The 18,687-nt window shown below is 56.8% G+C and overlaps 1 protein-coding gene and 1 long non-coding RNA gene across 10 annotated transcripts in view; one reads left to right on the plus strand and one right to left on the minus strand.

Annotated features, from left to right (window-relative positions):
- Nucleotides 1–18,687, minus strand: part of SDK1 (sidekick cell adhesion molecule 1) — an 829,158-nt gene that overhangs the window by 20,563 nt on the left and 789,908 nt on the right. For 3 of the 9 annotated variants that reach the window (XM_082362848.1, XM_082362846.1, XM_082362845.1), the window contains 3 exons: nucleotides 11,924–12,085; nucleotides 11,294–11,419; nucleotides 1,064–1,228 (listed from right to left, as the gene is read on the minus strand). In XM_082362848.1, coding sequence (XP_082218974.1) covers nucleotides 1,064–1,228; nucleotides 11,294–11,419; nucleotides 11,924–12,085 — 453 coding nt within the window. Of the gene's footprint in view, nucleotides 1–1,063; nucleotides 1,229–11,293; nucleotides 11,420–11,923; nucleotides 12,086–12,161; nucleotides 15,869–15,909; nucleotides 16,802–16,902; nucleotides 16,929–16,962; nucleotides 18,572–18,687 lie in introns of those variants that run through there. The other 6 variants (XM_082362847.1, XM_082362851.1, XM_082362850.1 and 3 more) reach the window with 6 other exon arrangements.
- On the plus strand, nucleotides 4,430–11,917 carry LOC309614477. The gene is made up of 3 exons (XR_014236192.1): nucleotides 4,430–9,215; nucleotides 11,257–11,364; nucleotides 11,769–11,917. It is a non-coding gene; the product is annotated as an uncharacterized lncRNA (long non-coding RNA).

Here is an 18,687-nt window from a genome sequence, read left to right on the forward strand (position 1 = left end):
AGTCAGCAGCTTGAACAAATGTGACTGCAGGGAAGGGAAACATATTTGTCTTGATTGGAAGGAAGGCTCTCGTGGCTTCTGGCCCGGACTCGGCCTGCTCCCTTCTCCAGAGCACCTCCAGCGGTCTCCAGATCACCTCCAGCGGTCAGCCCTCACTCAACCCCTCTAGAGCCCGGCTCGCAATCTTGGCTGCACGTAAGGACCGCTGCGGAGCTAGACGATCATCAAGCCCAGACCCGCGCCCCCGGCGATGCAATTGCTGTCCAGGGTGGGGCCCTGCTGTTTTCTAAGCATTCCCGAGGGGTGACCCTAAGGTGCAGGCGGGGTGGAGACCCGCTTCCCACCCGCGCCTGGGACCAGCCTCACCTGCCCTCCCCTCCCCACCGGCTGGTCCTCACCGGGTTCCTCACCGGCTACTTCCTCTGCCTCGTCCCAGGCTCTCCCTTCCCTGCAGCTGCCCCCCTGCACCCTTCCAGACCCAGACCCGGGTTCCCTCCTCCGAGAAGCCCTTCCTGATTTTCAGGCGGTCACTTTGTCCCCCAGCTGTTACACCGCTTGCCACGTCACTGGTGAGGACAGAGTCCGTCGCCACTGACACTCGAGCTCTGGGAAAGGCAGCCTGGCCTCCCCCGTGTCTACGGCTCCACCCAGAGCAGGGCGGGGGGGGGCACCTCCAACTTCAGGCGCAGGGCTCAGCGGGGCCCCCATCGGACACGACCGCGTGTCAAGGGCTACCACACTCCCCGGTGGCTGCTGGAGGCGATCTCTGCTTTTCAAAACCGGCCCGTGGCTCCACAGTGAGGACGCGTCCCCTCATGGAGGGTCCTGGGCTCCACTTTGCCGGGGAAGCCTCCTCCCCGGGGGGACCCTGCCCGGCCGGAGCTGGTGGCTCCGGCGCTCAGGGAGAGACGAGAACTCAGAACGGCTGGAGCACAGCGTGGTCGGGAGCGCGGAGCGCGCGGGAGACGCGCGCCGGTTCTCCTTCCGTCCCCGTGGCTCCAGGTCACCCTCCCTGCGCCCGAAGGAGGGGCATCGCCCCGGGATTCCCGGGCGGGGCTCCTACCTGACACGGCAGCAGGGGGGCTGCTGGGCTCCCCGTAGCCCACCTGGTTCACGGCCACCACCCGGAACTCGTAGGTCACTCCTTGCCTGAGCTTGTCCAGGCTGGCGGTGTAGGATGTGGCGCCCCGCGGAATGTCCTTCACAAACATGTCCCACAGGCCTTCATCTGCAGGGCGGCGAGAGCAGAGGTCAGGGCGCCCGCGCGTGGATGCCCACCCCGCCCTCAGCTCCCGGCTCCCTCCCCGGGGGGCGGATGTGAGCAGCGGAGGCTGGGTGAGCTGCCGGGGGGCACGGGCGGGAGAGGGGCCTCCCCCTGGTGACCAGACTCCGCTAAGGCTGCAAGCTGGCGGAGGCATTTTCCCCAGTGCTCTCCGGGCCTCTGGTTTCTCACTGCATCTCGCCTTCGGTGTAGGGTTCCGGCTCCCTACAGACCTCCGGCCACGTGTCCCTAACCCCACCTTCCGGGCTCTCCGAGGACACCCAGCTGGCGGGTCAAAGAGAAAACTTTGAACAACGCCTCTTTTGCCAGCCAGCTGCCAGCCTTGCGGTGATGCCGTCACGCTGTCCCCCCTGCCTGGGGCGGTCGCTGCAGTGGGCTCGGCGCAATTTTCCATAATCGATAACGGGTCGTGTGCTCTCGTGGGGTGAAGGCGCCGAGTGGCAGCTGGCATGGAGGTGCACGTGCTCTGGGACAGCCCTGCCGGGGCCTAGTTCCCTCACCTGGGGACCTGGCCTTAACCTGCAAACCGAACTCCCCAAGTGCCAACCTCGAGTCTGAGCATCCTTTGGAAGGGCTGCAGCATCAAACCTGCCCTAAGACCAGCAGGTATTTAATCTATGCCCAGGTGCTACCGAATACAAGTATAAATTTTAAAAAATATACTGAATTTTGAACAGACACCAACACACCTAGGTTCATAGAGCATTATTCACAGTAGCCAAAAGGTGGAGGCAACCCAAATGTCCATCAACAGAGGATAGAGAAAAGGTGGTCCATCCATACAATGAAATATGATTCAACCTTAAAAAGGAAGGAAACTCTGACACCTGCTACAACATGGGTGAACCCAAGGACAGGATGTTCAGTGAAGTAAGTCAGAAACAAAAAAGATAAATACTGTATGATTCCACTTATAGGAGGTCCCTAGAGCAAATTCATAGAGACAGAAAGTAGCAGGGTGGGCGCCAGGGGCCGAGGGAGGGGGAGGGGGAGTTAGGGTTTGATGGGGACAGAGTCTCAGTTTGGGAAGATGTACAAGTTCTGGAGGTGGATGGTGGTGATGGTTGTGCAACAACGTGGATATACTTAATGCTACTGAACTGTACACCTAAAAATGGTTAAAATGGTAAATTTTACGTTATGTATTTTACCACAATAAAAATACATATTGAATTTCTTTAAGCCCTGACGTGTAGGAAAACATTAATAAAATTGAAATTAAAGCCAGAAAATCAGGTGCAGAGATAAAGGAAGAAGCTAGACAGCGTTGGTGCGAAGCCTGCCTCACCACACATTAGCTGTGTGACCTTAGGGAGAGTACTTAGCCTCTCTGTGCCTCATCTGTAAAACGGTGACAACAAAGGGCATCTACATCACAGGTGTGTTGCAAGGGTTAAACAAGTTAATACTGATAAAGTGCTTAGTAAGCAGTACACTCTGTGAGTGTTTGCAAAATAAAATATAAATCCAATTTCTAAGGAGGTTGTTCAGTAAAAAGTGGGCTCAGGGCCCAAAATGTTCATTTGAAATAGTGATCCTTCATGAATTAGAAATTCTTTTATAGGCACAGGTTTGTGATCTTTTAAAAACAGCAGGAGATCTGGAGAGGAATCTCCATGCACATTTGAGTATGCATGCATACATGCTGACAGCTTTACTGGGGCGGGGGTTATCTGGAAACCAACCTTATCACACACCTTGGAACACCAGATATGTTTGAGAGGACACAGTAAACAGAAAGAGACCGCTAGTGTGTAAGTTGTATTTGCATAGGGTTTAGAGTTTGCACCGATTAAGCCCTTGTAGTCACAGGTTAACGAAGGAATAGATGTGAATGAGAACGTAAAGGCATAAATCTCTGTACAGGCAAAAATGGAGTATGATGATTATTTATTTCTAAATATTCACATTTATAGTAGTTTCTCACCAAGTTACCCATTACCACTAATAATGTCCAAATGGCAAGTCATAGCTTAAGCCTTTCTTTTCCTTCTAAAAATATGAAGGTTTACACTCATGATTGTCATAAGTGATTTATTTCTGCTTTGGCAAGAATGATCGGGGAATAATAGGCACGGAGGGTGCGCTTTCTCTGCACGTGCCACTCCCTCTGCCTGGAGACCCCGGTGCGGTGGCGGGCGTCCTCCCCCTCTCACCCATCCACGCATTCGATCCACAAATACTTAAGTGCTCCCTCTTCGGTCAGGCCCTGTTCCAGCCAACAGGGGATCAGATGAGATTTCTGCTCTCGGTGAGCTATTTATAAGTCTATGGGGGAGGGGGGGATGGAGGAAAATCAACAAGGTCATTGCACCCTTTCAGATTCATCTTTTTGAGGCCAGCCTTGACCCACTCCCACACTCCAGGAAGAAATGGCAGCTTCTGCCAATGGGTCTCCAGAACACTTCTTTATATTTACCTGTCTGTTTGCACCACTGGGCTCTTGAATTTTTCAAGAGTTCAATAAATATCAGTTGACATGATTCATCTCCCCTTCCTTACTCCTTTCCTTCCCTTCCCTTCCCTTTCCTCCTTCCATCTACCCATCCATCCATCATCCATCCATCCCTCCATCCCTCCATCTGTCCTTCCATCCATTCATCTTTGTGCCCCCATAGCCTTTCACAGGGCCTGGCACAGGCAAGCTTTCAGTAAATAATAACCACCACCATTTTATTTAGCACTTACTATGAGCAAGTCACTGTGCTAAGGGCTTTAAACATTGAATAAATTGTGCAATGTTTTCCCTCTAAAACGACAGATAATTTTATGCTGTGAAAGAGACTGAAGAAAAAGTACAGACTCTTGTAAACTGGATGCTGCTTGAAACCATTGAAATTAAGGGACTTGAGAGTGTGAAAGGCACTCCCAGACCATCTGCAGCAGCCCTGAACACTGCTGCACTGGGTTCTCTGGACGCCTTTTACACTAAGGTTTCTGTAATGCTTTCCCGCTACTGAAGGAAAAGAGTTACTTCCCCTTCCTCGACTGTCACCTAAAGTCCACATTTTACTTTAAGCGCTCTGTCATAGCTCCAGGAACTATTTGCATTTTTCATAAAAACATTTTAAAATATTGATACAGAATCTCAACACACGATTTACTTTACATTGAAAAACGCTGGGAGGGGAGGAGTCATACCACGAGAATTTCCTTCTGAAGGAAGTTCGCACTTTTATTCTGCTTAATTCCGCCTTTCCAAAATTAGCATACTCAGCATTTCAGGCTCCGCTTGTGATTCCCTGGGCTATTTATCCACTCTAATATTCACACTGCGATCACGGCGGGCAGAAAACCCTGGCGGCTGCCGAAGCCTCCACTCTGTCTCTCCACTGTGGACTGTTCTCCTCGCTTGTATTATGTTGTTAAAGATCTCAATAAATCAATGATGGAGAAAAGTATGTCTACAAATTAGGGGGGAAAATAACATTACAGAACTATTAAGCATAATGAGATTTGTGCAACTGATTTTCCACGCACCAGGATAATCCCCGGGCCTGGATTTACATTCTCAATCAATACTTGAGGGGAGTGCGGGCCCTTGTGCTTTTCTGGGGATGCGTTGAACCGGCTGTCAGACTCCAGGCGAGGTCACCCCACCGGGTGCTCAGCAGACCCCAGTCTGCCTTCCCTCCCCACTGGGGGCGCTCCTACTCCTACATCACCCTCGCGTGGGGACCTCGTGATTGGCCCGAGGAGAGCGGTTGCTCGTGTTTCCCAAAGCCACATCCCTGGGTGGCCGATGCCAGAGGCCTGAAGACCAGCCCTGCGGGCGGTGCCAGGACTTCCACCTTCCTGGAGGTCACGTCGACCTTCAGGCTGGGGCCTCTTGATGTCTGTGGCGGGGTGTCCGTGGCATCTTGCTGGGCTTGGTTCCCCTTCTTGGACGCCCAGCGCCTTCCTGGCCTCTCCTTCCTGTGACACTGCTGGGAAGACGCCACCTCGAGGTATGAAAGTGGGGGAACCGTGGAGAAATAAACGTGGCAGAATGCTGCTCGATAGGCCGCACTCCGGTCACACACCTCCATCCCTGCCGGGCTCGGAAGGAAAGCTGCGTGAGGGTCCACACACGCTCGTGCGTCCCACTGGCTGGGTTTCCTTTAAAGATAGGAGCTCTCGGTCCTGGCTGCCCTATGGCAGTATTTGTTCACTAAAAAAGGAGAACGGCTAATACTGAATATCCTCGAGGAGAGCAAGTGCCTCCAATCCACACGGGTCGCTGCCCCGACCGCACTTGTTTCTGGCACTTGGCGCAAGGCAGCTTCTCTCCCGCGGGGCCAGCACCTCGCTGCCCAGGCACACCTGCTCCCAGCCGTGCCCTCGTAACCAGCGAGCAGGGACACCGCCCTCCCGAATCCCAGGGTCCGCGCTCCACTTACCCTGCCGACGCCCAGAAGCGTGTGTCTGTGGCAGGTTTCAAGGCAGAGGCCAAGAAAGATGTTTGACCTCGTGGACAGTCCAGCAGGGTCTCCACGCTGAGTGAAACTGTCACTCACGGCCCAAGGGTTCTGGTTCCACTAACTCACATAACCAGCGCCATGACGTCGGCTTGCAGCTCTGAGCCTGGCAGCTGCTTATGTCTTAAACGCTGCCACTTCTCTTGGTGTAATTGGGCTGGGTCGGAAATTGAACTGAAACAGGTGGGGCTTACACCCGAGGCTAAATACATCTGATGATAAAATAACTGTATGTTATCCGATCCTTGTTGAAGGCAGGACGCACAATGAGATGAACGTCGAAACGCAAAGGATGGCCTGGGACCAGGACCCAGCCCAGAGAGAAAGGGCTGCAGAGCCCGACAGGCTGTCGACTCGGGGTCGTGAAGGAGAGAAGCAGTGAACACAGGCCCGTGACAGAGTCAGAACTGCAGCCGCAGCCCTCGGGCAGAGGACGCTGACTTGGCAACTTCCGTGGATGTTAAACCTTCCGAAAAGCACGGATTTTTTTCCTTTGTTCAGTTGAAAAGTCCCGCAGGCAAAGATCGGAAGTGGACAGAATGAGCGGGGAGGGGCCCCCAGGAGGACTGCAAGTGGGCAGGGAGGGGCCCACGGGGTCAGGGGCCCTGCTCCATCTCACCTGCTCTCCTCTCTGGGCTAAATACACTACTCGTGAAAAAAGCAACACGATGTCTGCCTTGCGTTGGGTACATCCTAAATATGTATTTCACGGCTGCTGTGGGGAGGAAAATATATTTATAGTTCCTTTAGTGCCATGCTGGTCTATTGTGTAAATATGTAAATTAGGTTCCCTGATCTATACAGTAAAATGCCTCGGGACAATTTGTGCAAATAAAGCATCTGCATATGCCCACTGCATAGTTTCCACCGCCTTCCTGGGAGCTTAGCAACACCGACCGGGAGGAAACAAACCTTCGCCCAACCCGAGAAATGAACCTTCGGCAAGGCTGTCCTACGGCGTCTGGGGCCGCGTCCACACTCGCTGACCGCCCTTCTCCAGGAGTGGGGGTGTGTGTGTCCCAGTCCGATGTGAATTTCACCAGCTGCTGTTCAGTTCAGTGTTCTCACGTTAGGGCATCAGCAGAATTTGCAGACGTTCAAGCGAAGATGCACAAGGCTGCAGGGCCACCTGCCCGGGCTGCTGGAGCCCGCTGGCCACCCGCCCCGCGCCAGCCAAGCGGACGAGCTCCGTGCCTTCCAAGGGCAAGACGGAGGTGAGGCCTGGTGGGGAGATGGCAGGCAGCCTGGGGCCCCCAGGGCCACCCAACGAAGTGGCTCAGTCTTTCCAGACGCCCGCGGTGACGGGAACCTGGGTGGCCCCCTATTAAAAACTACCCCTCCCAGGGCCCCACACCACTACCAAGCTCCCTGCAGACACCACTGCCCTGCCCAAAGAGAGTGTCGCCAAAGAGCTTCGGGGCGAGAGTAAGATGATGCAGCATTTACTGTGCTGTGTAATGAGGCCTGTAATAGATGACAGCTGAGATCCAAGGCCCACGGTACCGGCACGGTGTTTAAATATTGACAATCCGTAAGTGCATTTCATCTGACTCCGAGCAGCCGCAGGCCTCCGTTAAGCGGGGAGGGCCGGGGGGAGAGGGCGTCTCTCTCAACTTTCAGTGGCTGGACGGTGAGTCCGGCAGCCTGCTCTGGTCCAGTCGAAATCGCTGGCAACCTGCTTTCCAATGTTGAGAAAGTGAAGCAGAATCTTCGGGGCTCACTGAAAACGACAGCGTCCTCCAGGTCAGTTTCCTGGCATGTCTTGGTCCCCGTGGGTCAGCTTCCTTCCACCTTCTGGTAGTGAGCCGGTGAGTCAGACCGCCGGCTGGCCGCCGAAGGCTGCATCCGGGTGAGGCCCTCGGGTGTGGGGCGACACCCCATCAGTGCTGCACCACCTTCCAGACGCCCTGGAGCTGCACTTGTCACCACCGAGCACCCCGTTTCCTTCATCACAGCAGACGGATGAGCGAAGGCGGCACGAGGGGAGATTGACCAGCTCCCCAGGAAGCCTGAGAGCCTGCCCTCCGCACCCCGGGACGGCCCCGAGCGCTCACCAGGGCTAAGATCCCAGGCCCACGCGCCTGCGTCTGGCTGGCGGGGAGGTCCGTTCCCCGCAGGCCCATCCCTGACGCGAAGGTGCTCGTTTCAGAGAGACGGTGCGCTCGACTGACCACGGTGAGCAGACCATCCGTGGAGATTTAAAAAAAAATTTAAGCTAAGCTTTTTATTTTGAGATAATTGTAGATTCCCATGCAGCTGTGGGAAATAGCACAGGCATCCCATGTGTCCTTTATCCAGCATTCCAACCCCCCTGTTCCCCCGCAAGGGTGTCGTGTTGGGAAACTACAGTACAGCGCAACCGGGAAACTAATGTTGACACAGTCCTGATGGGACCCTTTGCTGCAATGCTTGCACCTGGACACGTCTCTCCTCGAGAAACAAAAACCAAAGAAACTGTATGAGACTAAAAATAACTACGTGCACGCCCAGTTGGGACAAATTCTGGACCCAAAAGATACAGAGACCCAAAAACCCAACTGCCACTTCTGAAGAGACTGGAGCAAAAGCAGGGTACTGAGCATGCCCCCTGCACACAACACCACCTAAGAGGTGGGCAAAGCACCTAAGCCTCCCCTCTGGCCCGACTCCTGGACACACCCCTACCCTCACCCCGTATAAGGAACAAGCTCACTCCCCCCCCGCCCCGCCCCCGTCAGGGCGTGAGCAAGCAAGGGAAGCTGTTGTTTGTTCTCGCACCCCCTGCTGCAGCAGGGGCCCCAATAAAGCCTTGCCTCAATTTCCTGTCTGGCCTCTGATCAATTTCTATCGAGGAAGGAGGCCAAGAACCCTGGTCGGTAACACTGATCCAGAGCGTTTCCATCGCCCCAAGGGTGCCTCGTGCGGCCCTTTTAGAGCCACGTGTCCACTGGGATCTTTAACTCTTGTCGGGGAGACAAGCTTTCAGGTAGAAGCAAACGACTCGGCGGGAGTCTTGGGTGCGTGTCCTCTAGAGCGAGGCGTCCTAATCTTTTCTTGGCGCCGTGGACCCTCTGGCAACCTGCTGACTCTGAAGGACCCCATCTCAGAATGGTTTTCATGCATAAAATAAAACTGAAAAGGAAACCAGTTATATGGTGATGCACCGAAATGCCTAGCAGTAACCGCAAGTTCACAGTCACGTCCGTCTCCTGGTTACGCGGAAGGTCTGGATCACGTGGGTTTTCTTTGCACCCTTGTTAAGCTACGCGGTCTTTGGAAGATGTGGTGGAGAGACGCGCATTGAGGTGACACCCTTAGCCCAGGGAACTCAGAAGTCTTCGCTTCCTCATGAACGCTTTCGATAAGAAGGTCCAGCAGGGTCTGCAGACGACCGTAATTTCAACGCCGTGATGAGTGTGAACGATCTTGGGAAATCTCTGCACAGCTGGCACGTGATGTGAACGTAGCTGTGATTTCTACTGCTGGCGGTTTCACAGGTACTGCAATTACTTACGTGGTTTCTCACCTACGGTTATGGGTTGAACTGGGTCCCCTCATCATTCATACCTTCAAGGCCTAATCCTTAGTATCTCAGAATGCGACCTTATTTGGAAACAGGGTCTTTGCAGACGTAATTAGTTAAGATGAGGTCATGAGGGTGGGCCCTAAACGAGTATGACTGGGGTTCTTCTAAAAGGGGGAAGTTTGGACACAGACAGGAACACAGGGAGGAAGCCACGTGAAGAGGGAGGTAGGGGTCTGGCTGATGATTCTGCTACAAGCCAAGGACCCGCAAAGGTTGTTAGCGACACGCCAGAAGCCAGGGGAGAGGCCCGGACCAGATCCTCCCCGATGGCCCCCGGAGGGAACCAACCCTGCCGACACCTCGATCTGGGGTTCCAGCCTCCAGAACTGAGAGAGAACACGTTTCTATTATCTAAGCCACCCAGTGTTTGGTACTCGGTTATAGTAGCTGAGCAAACTAACACGTGTTTATAAGTGAAGGGAAAGCTAAATTTCAGTTAGAGGGCTAGTGAAGATAAAAACGTATTTTTTCCCGTTGAAGCTGATGGAGCCCCTTGGTGCGCCTGAGCAAGGCAACCTCTGCAATAAACGCTCTCCCTGCATTTGGGGAGCAAATGGCTTTGCCTCCTCAGGTCAGTGCAGCCTCCACTGCCTCAGTCTGGGCCCAGACCTCGCAGGGCCTTTCAGCCACGGCACTTGTTGATCTCTGAAAGTGCCCCGGGTCAGATGTCGCCAGCAGAGAGCTGGCTGGCTCTTCTGGGGGCCACTGCTTTCAGAGGTACGGGGGGAACACGTGACCACAGAGGCCTCTGGCGAGTCCAGCCCCGTCACGGATTTGGGACCCTCCATTTCCAGAAAAGGCCAAATGCCCTGCTTATCAGAAACTTCCGGGATGCCCCAGGCCCGGGGCTGAACGTGGGCATTCTTGAGCCAAAGAAATATTCACATCGCCTTGACGTAGAAACTGTTTCGGTTTTATGTACTAGGTTTCTCCTTGGAAGTTTCTAGAAGGCACTTCTAACCAGTAATCTTTCAAAAGCCATTTGGTGGGAGGAGGGAGGCCTGTGACACAGTGGCGTCTGCAGCTCTGGGGACCTTCCCTCTTGGTCTAATAGCTTCTTTAAACACCACACTGACATGCTCGCGGTGCCACAGTCCAGCTGGCAGCGGGGCCTGGCGATTCGCTTTCCAAGTGTGTCCCTGGCACGTATTTTCACGCTCGGATGTTCACGCTGAGACGTACGGCCGTCTGAAGGTCGTGGTGAACGTGCCCGGGGCTCCTGCGAGGATGATACCCCCCCAGCTCCAGCTGTAACATCTGACTCAAACCATCGTTCACTTTCCAGTGATGTCCACCCTTAGGTATTACTTGAACAGAGAGAAGGCGGAAGCCCTCTTAGGGCAGATGGGGTCGGGGCGGATCTCAACCCGCTCTCAGCGGATGGCGTGTGGGTTTCACTGCTAACAGGAAGGTTCATAATGATCCGAAATGAGCAGGTCGCCCTCCACTGAGATCTCGAGCGGAGCCTCTGAAAACACGCGTGGGTCTCACCGGTGAGCTGAGGACGTCCTTAAGGGGCCCTAAGTTCTCATGCACGTGTATCTGAGTGACACTCATCCTCCCCCTAAGCCTGGGTAACGTGGCCAGAACGCCATGGGTCTGACGCCCGTGAGGCCGCTAGCACAGCCGTGGTTATGAAAACGGGGGGATGGGGGCTTCCCCGGTGGTCCAGTGGGTAGGGCTCCGCGCTCCCAATGGGGTTCCATCCCTGCTCAGGGAACTAGCTCCCGCAGGCCGCAACTAAGAGTCCACAGGCCGCAACAAAGATCTCGCGTGCCGCATCTGAGACCCAGCGCGGCCAAAATAAATAAATATTAAAAGAAAAACAACAACGGGGGGTGGGGGAGTGGGAGGGAGCCTCTCATTTCAAGTCAATGCCCTCCGTCTCCACGTCATCAGGGAAATGCTGGGCCGGGGAGGCCCCAAGCTCTGACACATCCCCTCTTTTACAGATGCAGAGACACCGTCTCGGGGTTTCGCCCGCCCTACCTGAGGGCCTGGCCTCGATGACGTAGCCCGTGGTGGGCGTCCTGCCCGCGCGGCCCTCCGTCCACTGCAGGGTGAGCTCAGAGGCGGATCTGGTGACCGAGACGTCTCGAGGGGAGCCCGGGGAACCTGTGGACAGAGGAGAAAAGAGCGGGTGGGCTTTGGCCCGGGACTCCTGGGCCCGCAGAGGGGCCACCTCTGCTGCTAGGTCTCCAGGTGGGGTCAGTCCCTCATCTTGAAAGTCGGGGTGGGGCTGACACTGGCCTCACAGGGTCTGTCAGAGCATCAAGAGAGCTGAGGCGTGGAGGTGCCCGCTCGATCCACTGCCCTCTCCTCCGAAAGCCCTTAAACAGAGGCCAAGGGCATTCGTGCAGTGGGAACCGCGTGGCTCCTCTTCATGACAGGAAAACTTTAAATTTTTCTCATGTATCTTATTTCAAAAATTGAATGCACTTCTTTTCTCTTACTTTTTTTCCAGAAAACAAACACAAACTGGACACGCTTAACACCTAAGCACTTGCTCGCCCGTACTGAATGCGTCCACGTGCAGACGTTCAGTTAACACACGCCTTGGAAGGCGGGGCCAAAAGAGTCCTGAGACCCCTGACCGGACAAAGGAGGCCCGATACTCACCCTCGGCCGGCCCGGCCGTGACGCTGGCCCGCAGCTCGGGCCCGTAGGCGATGGTCCGCGCTTGCACTCGGAAGAAGTAGGTCACCCCCTTGGTGAGGTCGCGCACCTTCAGCCAGCGTTGCCAGTTCCCCTTCACGTCCACCGTCACCACCTTGCTCACCCCTAGAGCCGCCGGGAAGGGCGAGAGGGGCCCTGAGCACCGAGGGGGCCGCGGGGTTTGCTGAGGAAGCATTTCTCACCACTGGGACGTTAAGTGGTGGTAATGGCCGGTTTCCAACACGGATAAGTGCAATTAGAGTCTAAGCTTGATAAGCGGGTGCCGACACAGGGAAGAGCCCCCCTCAGTCCCGGTTCACTGGCCACATCGGGGGGAGAGAACCCCGGCGACTGGCACCAAGGGGGGGGCAGGCCCCTGACATCTGGAGGGTCCCTCCCCACTTGGCTTGGAGCTGCACAAAGCCCTGTGTCACGTCGGAGGCGACCTCGGGCTTCCCAACTTAGTTGGGGGGGAGGACGTGGAGGAGGGAGATGGAGAAGGCTCTGCGTGGGCTGAAGGCAGCCCCTCCGCGGGGACCACCCTGCAGCCTAAAAGCTTTGGCGATGTATGACAGCTTCATCCACAGACCCTGAAACATGACGAACCTGTCACCACAGAGAGCGGTGGTGACACAGCTCCACAGACCTGTGCCAGCACAGAGACGCTTCCCGCACAAACACAGACACCGAGCACATGTGATGCTGGGTGTACTAGGTTTAATTAGAAAATAGAGGTGGGACACTTTGGCAGGGGGATACAGACTGAAAATTACACAAACGCAGCATTTTCCAGAAGGGAAAATAGGGTTTTCTGGTAAAACAAGTCTGAAAATGAAGCATTCAAACAAAAAAAGCTACATAAGCTCTAGACTGCGGGACTTCTCAGAGCCTTCAACACACCGGTGTCTGTCGGGCACCTCTTGGAGGAGGATGTCAGGCTGGGGCAATTCCAGGACTTGTTAGTCAGCAGAGGTCGTGTGGAAGAGCCACGCCGGGTGCCTGCTGTCCTGGGTCCAGCGTCCGCGCCACCGTGTCCCACACACAGAGAACGGCCGTCCTTCCTAAGACCAAGGGGCCACCTGCCCTCGCTGCGACCGGCCGGTGTTATCGGCACCTTGAACCCTAGGGTGGCCTTGACCTCAGAAGAGCCCAACAACGTGCGTCCTCGCTACAAAGTGGGTCCAGCTTTCAAAGTCATCAAAGCAAATTCCTCAGATCCTACAGGTCTCCAGAACCCCTTCTAGTTGGTTTACTGTCTTCATATTGTGCCTTTTATAAAACATTTGGTCAGCTAAATGAGTCTCTTCCAAGTTATTTCGGAGCAACTTGGGCTGCTCTTGCGTGATTGGAGCTTTTCGGTAGAGAAGCAGGGCCATTTCTGCACAGAGAGGACGCCCCTCAGCTGCTTCGCTCCAGAACGGGGTTTCAGGGATGACAATCTGCACACGTGGTTGACTGTCAGCAGTGAACACACGGGATCCTGCCAGATATAAAGTTTTTCTGGAGAGCAGCCCCTTTTTTTGTTAAAAAAATGCCCTCCTTCTCCTCGGAGCAAAACCAACCCCGTGCACAGATTTTGTGAATTCTGTCCCACCAGGAGGAAGAGCTAGTCTGCTCCCCTCCCTCCACCCCATCCCAAGCACGTCAGCATCTTATTTATTTAGTCAATTTTAAAACCATGCCCTGCACTCCAAACCTCGGGGTGCAATCGCCTGAAATACTTCCATTTCAAACATGTAAGAAAACATAAAAATAGCTCTTCTACGGAATCAGATTCCCAAGAACACGAATCAGTGTTCCGAGGGTCTGGGGGCTCCCCACGCAGCCAGGCCTACTTTCCTGGTTGGGGGACCCGGCGTCCAGAGCACTGCAGTACCACATCGACGCCCCTGTTCCCGGGGCCTGGGCTGCAGGCTGCCTGACCGGGGTCTGCAGGTGTCCCTCCAGACGCTGCCCGGGCCTGGGGGAGGGGGCACGAAGAAGGGTCACCGCAGGGTGAGGTCACTGCCTTACAACTGCTTTTTTACTGTCTTTACCACAAACTTGTGTATGTGTACATCAACAAAAATATCATATCTTCGGTGATCTTCACAAGGGAACCGGCGTTACCACAGAGAATTCATATAAAATAAAGATGCTTGAGGTTCTCCGTACGTTTGCAGCCATATCTCTGGGAGATGCACGGGTCCTCAGAGGCATACGAGAGTACTGAAATGGTTCGGAGTCCCGCTTACTACTTTCATGGTTCCCTGCGTAACTCCCAGATCCAACAGCGAAGGGGGTGAGGGCCAGGCTTCTCCAGGAGACGCCCTCCAGGAGGCCTGCACACGCATCACATCAGCCAGCCGCCCTAAGGGGAGGAGACACAGGATCGGGGACCTGGGGGCCGCTGGGGAGGACGGGCCCAGCTGTGGGGACGTAGGGCAGCCAGGGCTGGACCAGGGCCCGAGGTGCCGGTCTGCCTGCCCTCAGCGGGTCCGGGAAGCTGGGTGGTGCTTTCACAGCCGCGGCCTGGTGTTCAGCCTCCCTGTTCTCACCCACAACTCTGTCCACGGTGTCGGGCCTGCTCCGCTAGGCCACGGCGCGGTCTTAGGTAGAATGCCCCAAACAGCCCTGGCAGAGAGGCGCCCAGGGCGAGAGCCGCTGCTCCAGGATCGGCCGAGGGCGGGTTCCCTCTGAAACTGGCGGGGCCGGCCAGCGGGACGGGGAGTGCGGACGCCCCGGGATGTGGAGCCTGTCCCAGGCCTGTTACTTCTTCCCTGTGTGATGCCGGGAGACGCACTTGACCTCTGCAGGCCTCCGTTTCCCGTCGGTCCTGAGTGGGCAGTGCCCACCTCACAGCAGTGTCAGGAGGCCCGGATCCCAGACCCTGCAGTGACTGTTGGAAAGCACATTAAACTCCGGGCGCTGCAATCCACCTGGGTCCGCGGCTGCACGTCTCCCACTCCGGGTGGCCACGCTGCCCCAGCACCCAGGGGCTCGTGGCGGCCACCGTGGAGCTCAGCCCGCGATCCTGCTGGGCAGGCCTTGGGAGGCGGCTGGCGTGGCCGATCGTGGCCGGGCTCCTGCGTGCAGCTGTGGCTGGTCCTCACGTGCCCGGCAGGTGGCCGGATGTCCACCAAGGCAAGAGGACGGAGGGGTCACGTCCCTGTCATCGCCCCGAGGGCTGGCTCAGGCGTGTCCACGAGGCGGCAGAGCTGCCGGAGCAGCGAGAGGACAGGGTGCCTCCCGCGTGCAAATGCTTTCCACGCCTCTGCCCGCCCCACGGCGGTTGCTGCTCCCGTGGCCACTGTGAGTCACGCGGCCAAGTCCGGAGGAGCACAATGGGGCTCGATCTGGGGCCTTCCTGTGCTCGACCCGTGACACCCACCACCAGGGGCACCGCCACCGGCAGCCACTGCCCATGCCCTGCGTGACGGCCTCCTTACGGCCCCACTTTGGCTGGGCCGTGCTCCGCTCTGGCCTGTGAGGCTGCCAGCCGTGGCCGCCGGAAGGGCTCAGGACTAGTGTACATCTGGCTAAGTCAGGGGTTCTGGCAGAGGCCGTGGTCCGGGCGGGCTCGTGGTGGGATCCTGGGACGTGATGCTGGGTTGGCGGTGAGCGGGGCCCTTCAGGAAGGTCACAGGGTCACCAGGGCGGCACCAGGGCAGTGGGTCAGTGAGCTCTGCTCCTGGGGAAGGGGTGTTTGCTGGTTGCCAGGGGGGCCGGGGGAGGCTCGAGGCCTGTGGCCAGCCTCACCCCAGCGGGAGCAGGGCCAGAGCTGTCGGGGGGGTGGGGTGGTCTGCAGTTGGGAGCCCGGCTTAGTGCAGGCCTGGTGCTGGAGGCAGCCCTGCGACGCCTCAGGCGGGACTGGACGCTTCCTGTCGCCGTCACTGTCACGTGGGGTAGCCCCAGCCCTGGACCGGCCACCTGACAGGCAAGCAGGCGTCAGTGGGTCAGAACCTGGCATCTGGGCAGTTTGCTGCTGAGGGCGCAGGAGCCGGGGCGGCGGCTGGGTGAGCGCAGGGCTGAGCCCCCGTCCCTGCTCCGACGGCACGGCTGGCACGATGGCCGGAGACCCAGGCTGAGAGCAGCGGCCCTCCCCACAGACAAGGGGCGCTGCTGCGGACGGCGGGCGTCTCAGTGCTTGTGAAACGAGGCGAAGACGGCGGTGACCGAAGTGACTCCACCTGCTGTCACCCCAGGGAACGGCAAGCCCCACCCGTGGCCGCGAAGCAAAATGCTTTCCTGACTGCCCCTCGGGCTCCGCTCACCATCATGTCCACGTTCGGAGACACAAGTGCTCCAGACGTTCCCCGTCATGTGACAGATAAGACCTCGGCTCTTGAACCCGCCCACCTGGGTTCGAATCCCTCCTCTCCCCCCAGCCCCCCACCGTAGGCCGCGGACAACGTCTTAAGGGCCCGAAGCCCGACTGCTTTGTCTGTAGCCTGAGGATAGATGCGGCCCGCCCCACAGGGCTGTGGTGAGGCCGAGGGGAGAACACACGAGAGCGGTGGGTGCGGCCTGGTGCGTAGTCAGTGCCGGAGGGACAGCCCCTGCTGGTCGGTGTGCTCGGTGGGGTCGCGTTGACGGGCGCACAGGGAGAACCCTGTGAGCTGCTCGTGGTGACCCTGAGTGTCCAAACAACGTGGAACAAACAAGCAAGCTCAAGCCCGAGGACACGGGGAAACCGGAGCTGCTGCGCCCCCCGGCGATGAGGCGGGGTGGGGGGGGCGGGGAGCAGGCGTGGGGAAGCCTTGCGGCAACCCGGCAGCGATTCGAACGCCTGACCGTGCGGAGGAGGGTAACGGGGGGCACAGCCAGGCCCCGCGGCGGAATCCGGCCGGGCGATGGCCTTGCCTGGAGGCCAAGGAGACAGGTGTGGGCCGTGGGGTTTCTGGAAAGACTGTGCAAACCTACCCACACAGATGCTCTGCTCAGCGGTCAGTTGCTTACTTGTGGAAGCGTGGGAAGCCTCACTCACGGTCTGGGGTGAGGAAGGAGGCGGAGGCCTGTCAGGCACCATTCTTGGCAACCCCTTCTCATCTGAACGACACTAGTGGGTTAATATCCTTGAAAAGGTGTTTGGGACCTGGGCTCGTGGAATCTGTGTGCGTGCGTGTGTGTGCATGCGTGTGCAGGGAACGCTGGTGAGCAAAATGAAAGTCTCCAGTAATTCTCGGCCCTCCCTCCCTACTGAACGAGCAAGAACGTGGCCCGTCTCCTTCTGGACCTCGACCCAAGCCACGCCCAGGCCGCCTGTCCCCAGACAGGTGCTGGGTCCTGAAAGGATACAGCAGAGCACGCTAAATCAGTGCTGGTCCCCAGCCTCTTGGCTGTTTTACAAACCGTATCCACACGTCGCCTCTACTGTTATTTACCTAAGTTCACTGCGAGACAGGAAGGACCCTCTGTCACCTCTACTGTTATTTACTTAAGTTCATCGATTTTCTGAGACGCAATTTTTCCCCCTCGCATTTTTACATCTCTGATTTGGGATGCAGCTCAGAACTGATGCTTCAAGAGGACCGGGCCGTGGTTTAGTGGAAGCATTTTTTCTTTCTCAGCACTTCATAAAATAACAATGAATCTCACAGGCCATGGCAGTGTAGATTTGATGAAATAAAATCTAGGGCTTAACTTTTCTTCTTCAAATCAACTCCCTGTTTTACTTGAATGTGCTTGTCTTAAAAGGAAACTTTTATCACGGCTTTAAAGGGAGAGCCAATATCATTTGATGTGTTGGTGATATCTTTTCCTCCCAGACATTAAATAATCTATAATTTCTACAGTCTGTCTGTGTCTATGACCAGGGCCTCACCTCCCTCCTCTGCACCACAGTGCCAGGCACACGGTGGGGACAGAAAGAAATGCCCACTCGGCCCTCAGTGTGTGCTCCGGGAGTGGGGCAGCGGGCAGAGACGAGTGGATAAGAAATCAAATCAGCACAGAGCTGGCGGCACCAGCTACAGCAGGGGCGTAGGGACAGAGCCATGCCGTCACGGCCCAGCTCCTTCCCGCCTGCCCTGTCCACCCCTGCCCCTGTCCTCTCCTCTCCCGTCCATCATCCCCGCCCGGAGCCCCCTGCCAGCCCCCCTGGTGGCGCTGGGGTTTATTCAGCCGGGGATCCCGGTCTCCTGTAACTCAGACCCGGTGCCCCTGGCTCCACCTCGGTCCCATGTCACTGGCCCTGCGGCCGCCCGGACGACTGGCATCGCCCTATCCCTGCAGGCCCCGCGTGACCGAGCCTCTGTGGGCCAGTCTCGCCTCGGACGCTGGGAGCCTGGGCCCTTCCTGTCTCTCAGCGCCTGCCCCCGCTCCACGCCCGACGCTCTCACGCGGCTCCGCTCTCTTTTTCATGGCGCTGATCACTACCAGACTTTGTGTGTGTGTGTGTCTGTTTGTGTGTTGCTCTCTCCTCCCTGGTGCACAGCTCACTGCACTCAGGAAAGCAAGGATCTCGTTGAACGGGTCAGCTCAGATCCCAGCTTCCCTGGATCCACAGACTCCAGCATCTAGAACGGCACCCGGCACACAGCAGGTGCTTAAAACAGACTTGCTGAGCGGAGTTCCCTGGCAGTCTAGTGGTTAGGACGCGGCACTTTCACTGCGGTGACCCGGGTTCAATCCCTGGTGGGGAAACATCCCGCAAGGTGCGGGCCAATCCCTGCCCCGCCCCGACACGATAAACAAACAAAAACCTCACTGAGTAAACGGAAGAATGAAGGCGGCCCCAGGGGAGCACC

Source organism: Balaenoptera borealis (assembly GCF_965194805.1).
Source record: "Balaenoptera borealis genome assembly, chromosome: 16".
NCBI lineage: Eukaryota > Metazoa > Chordata > Mammalia > Artiodactyla > Balaenopteridae > Balaenoptera > Balaenoptera borealis.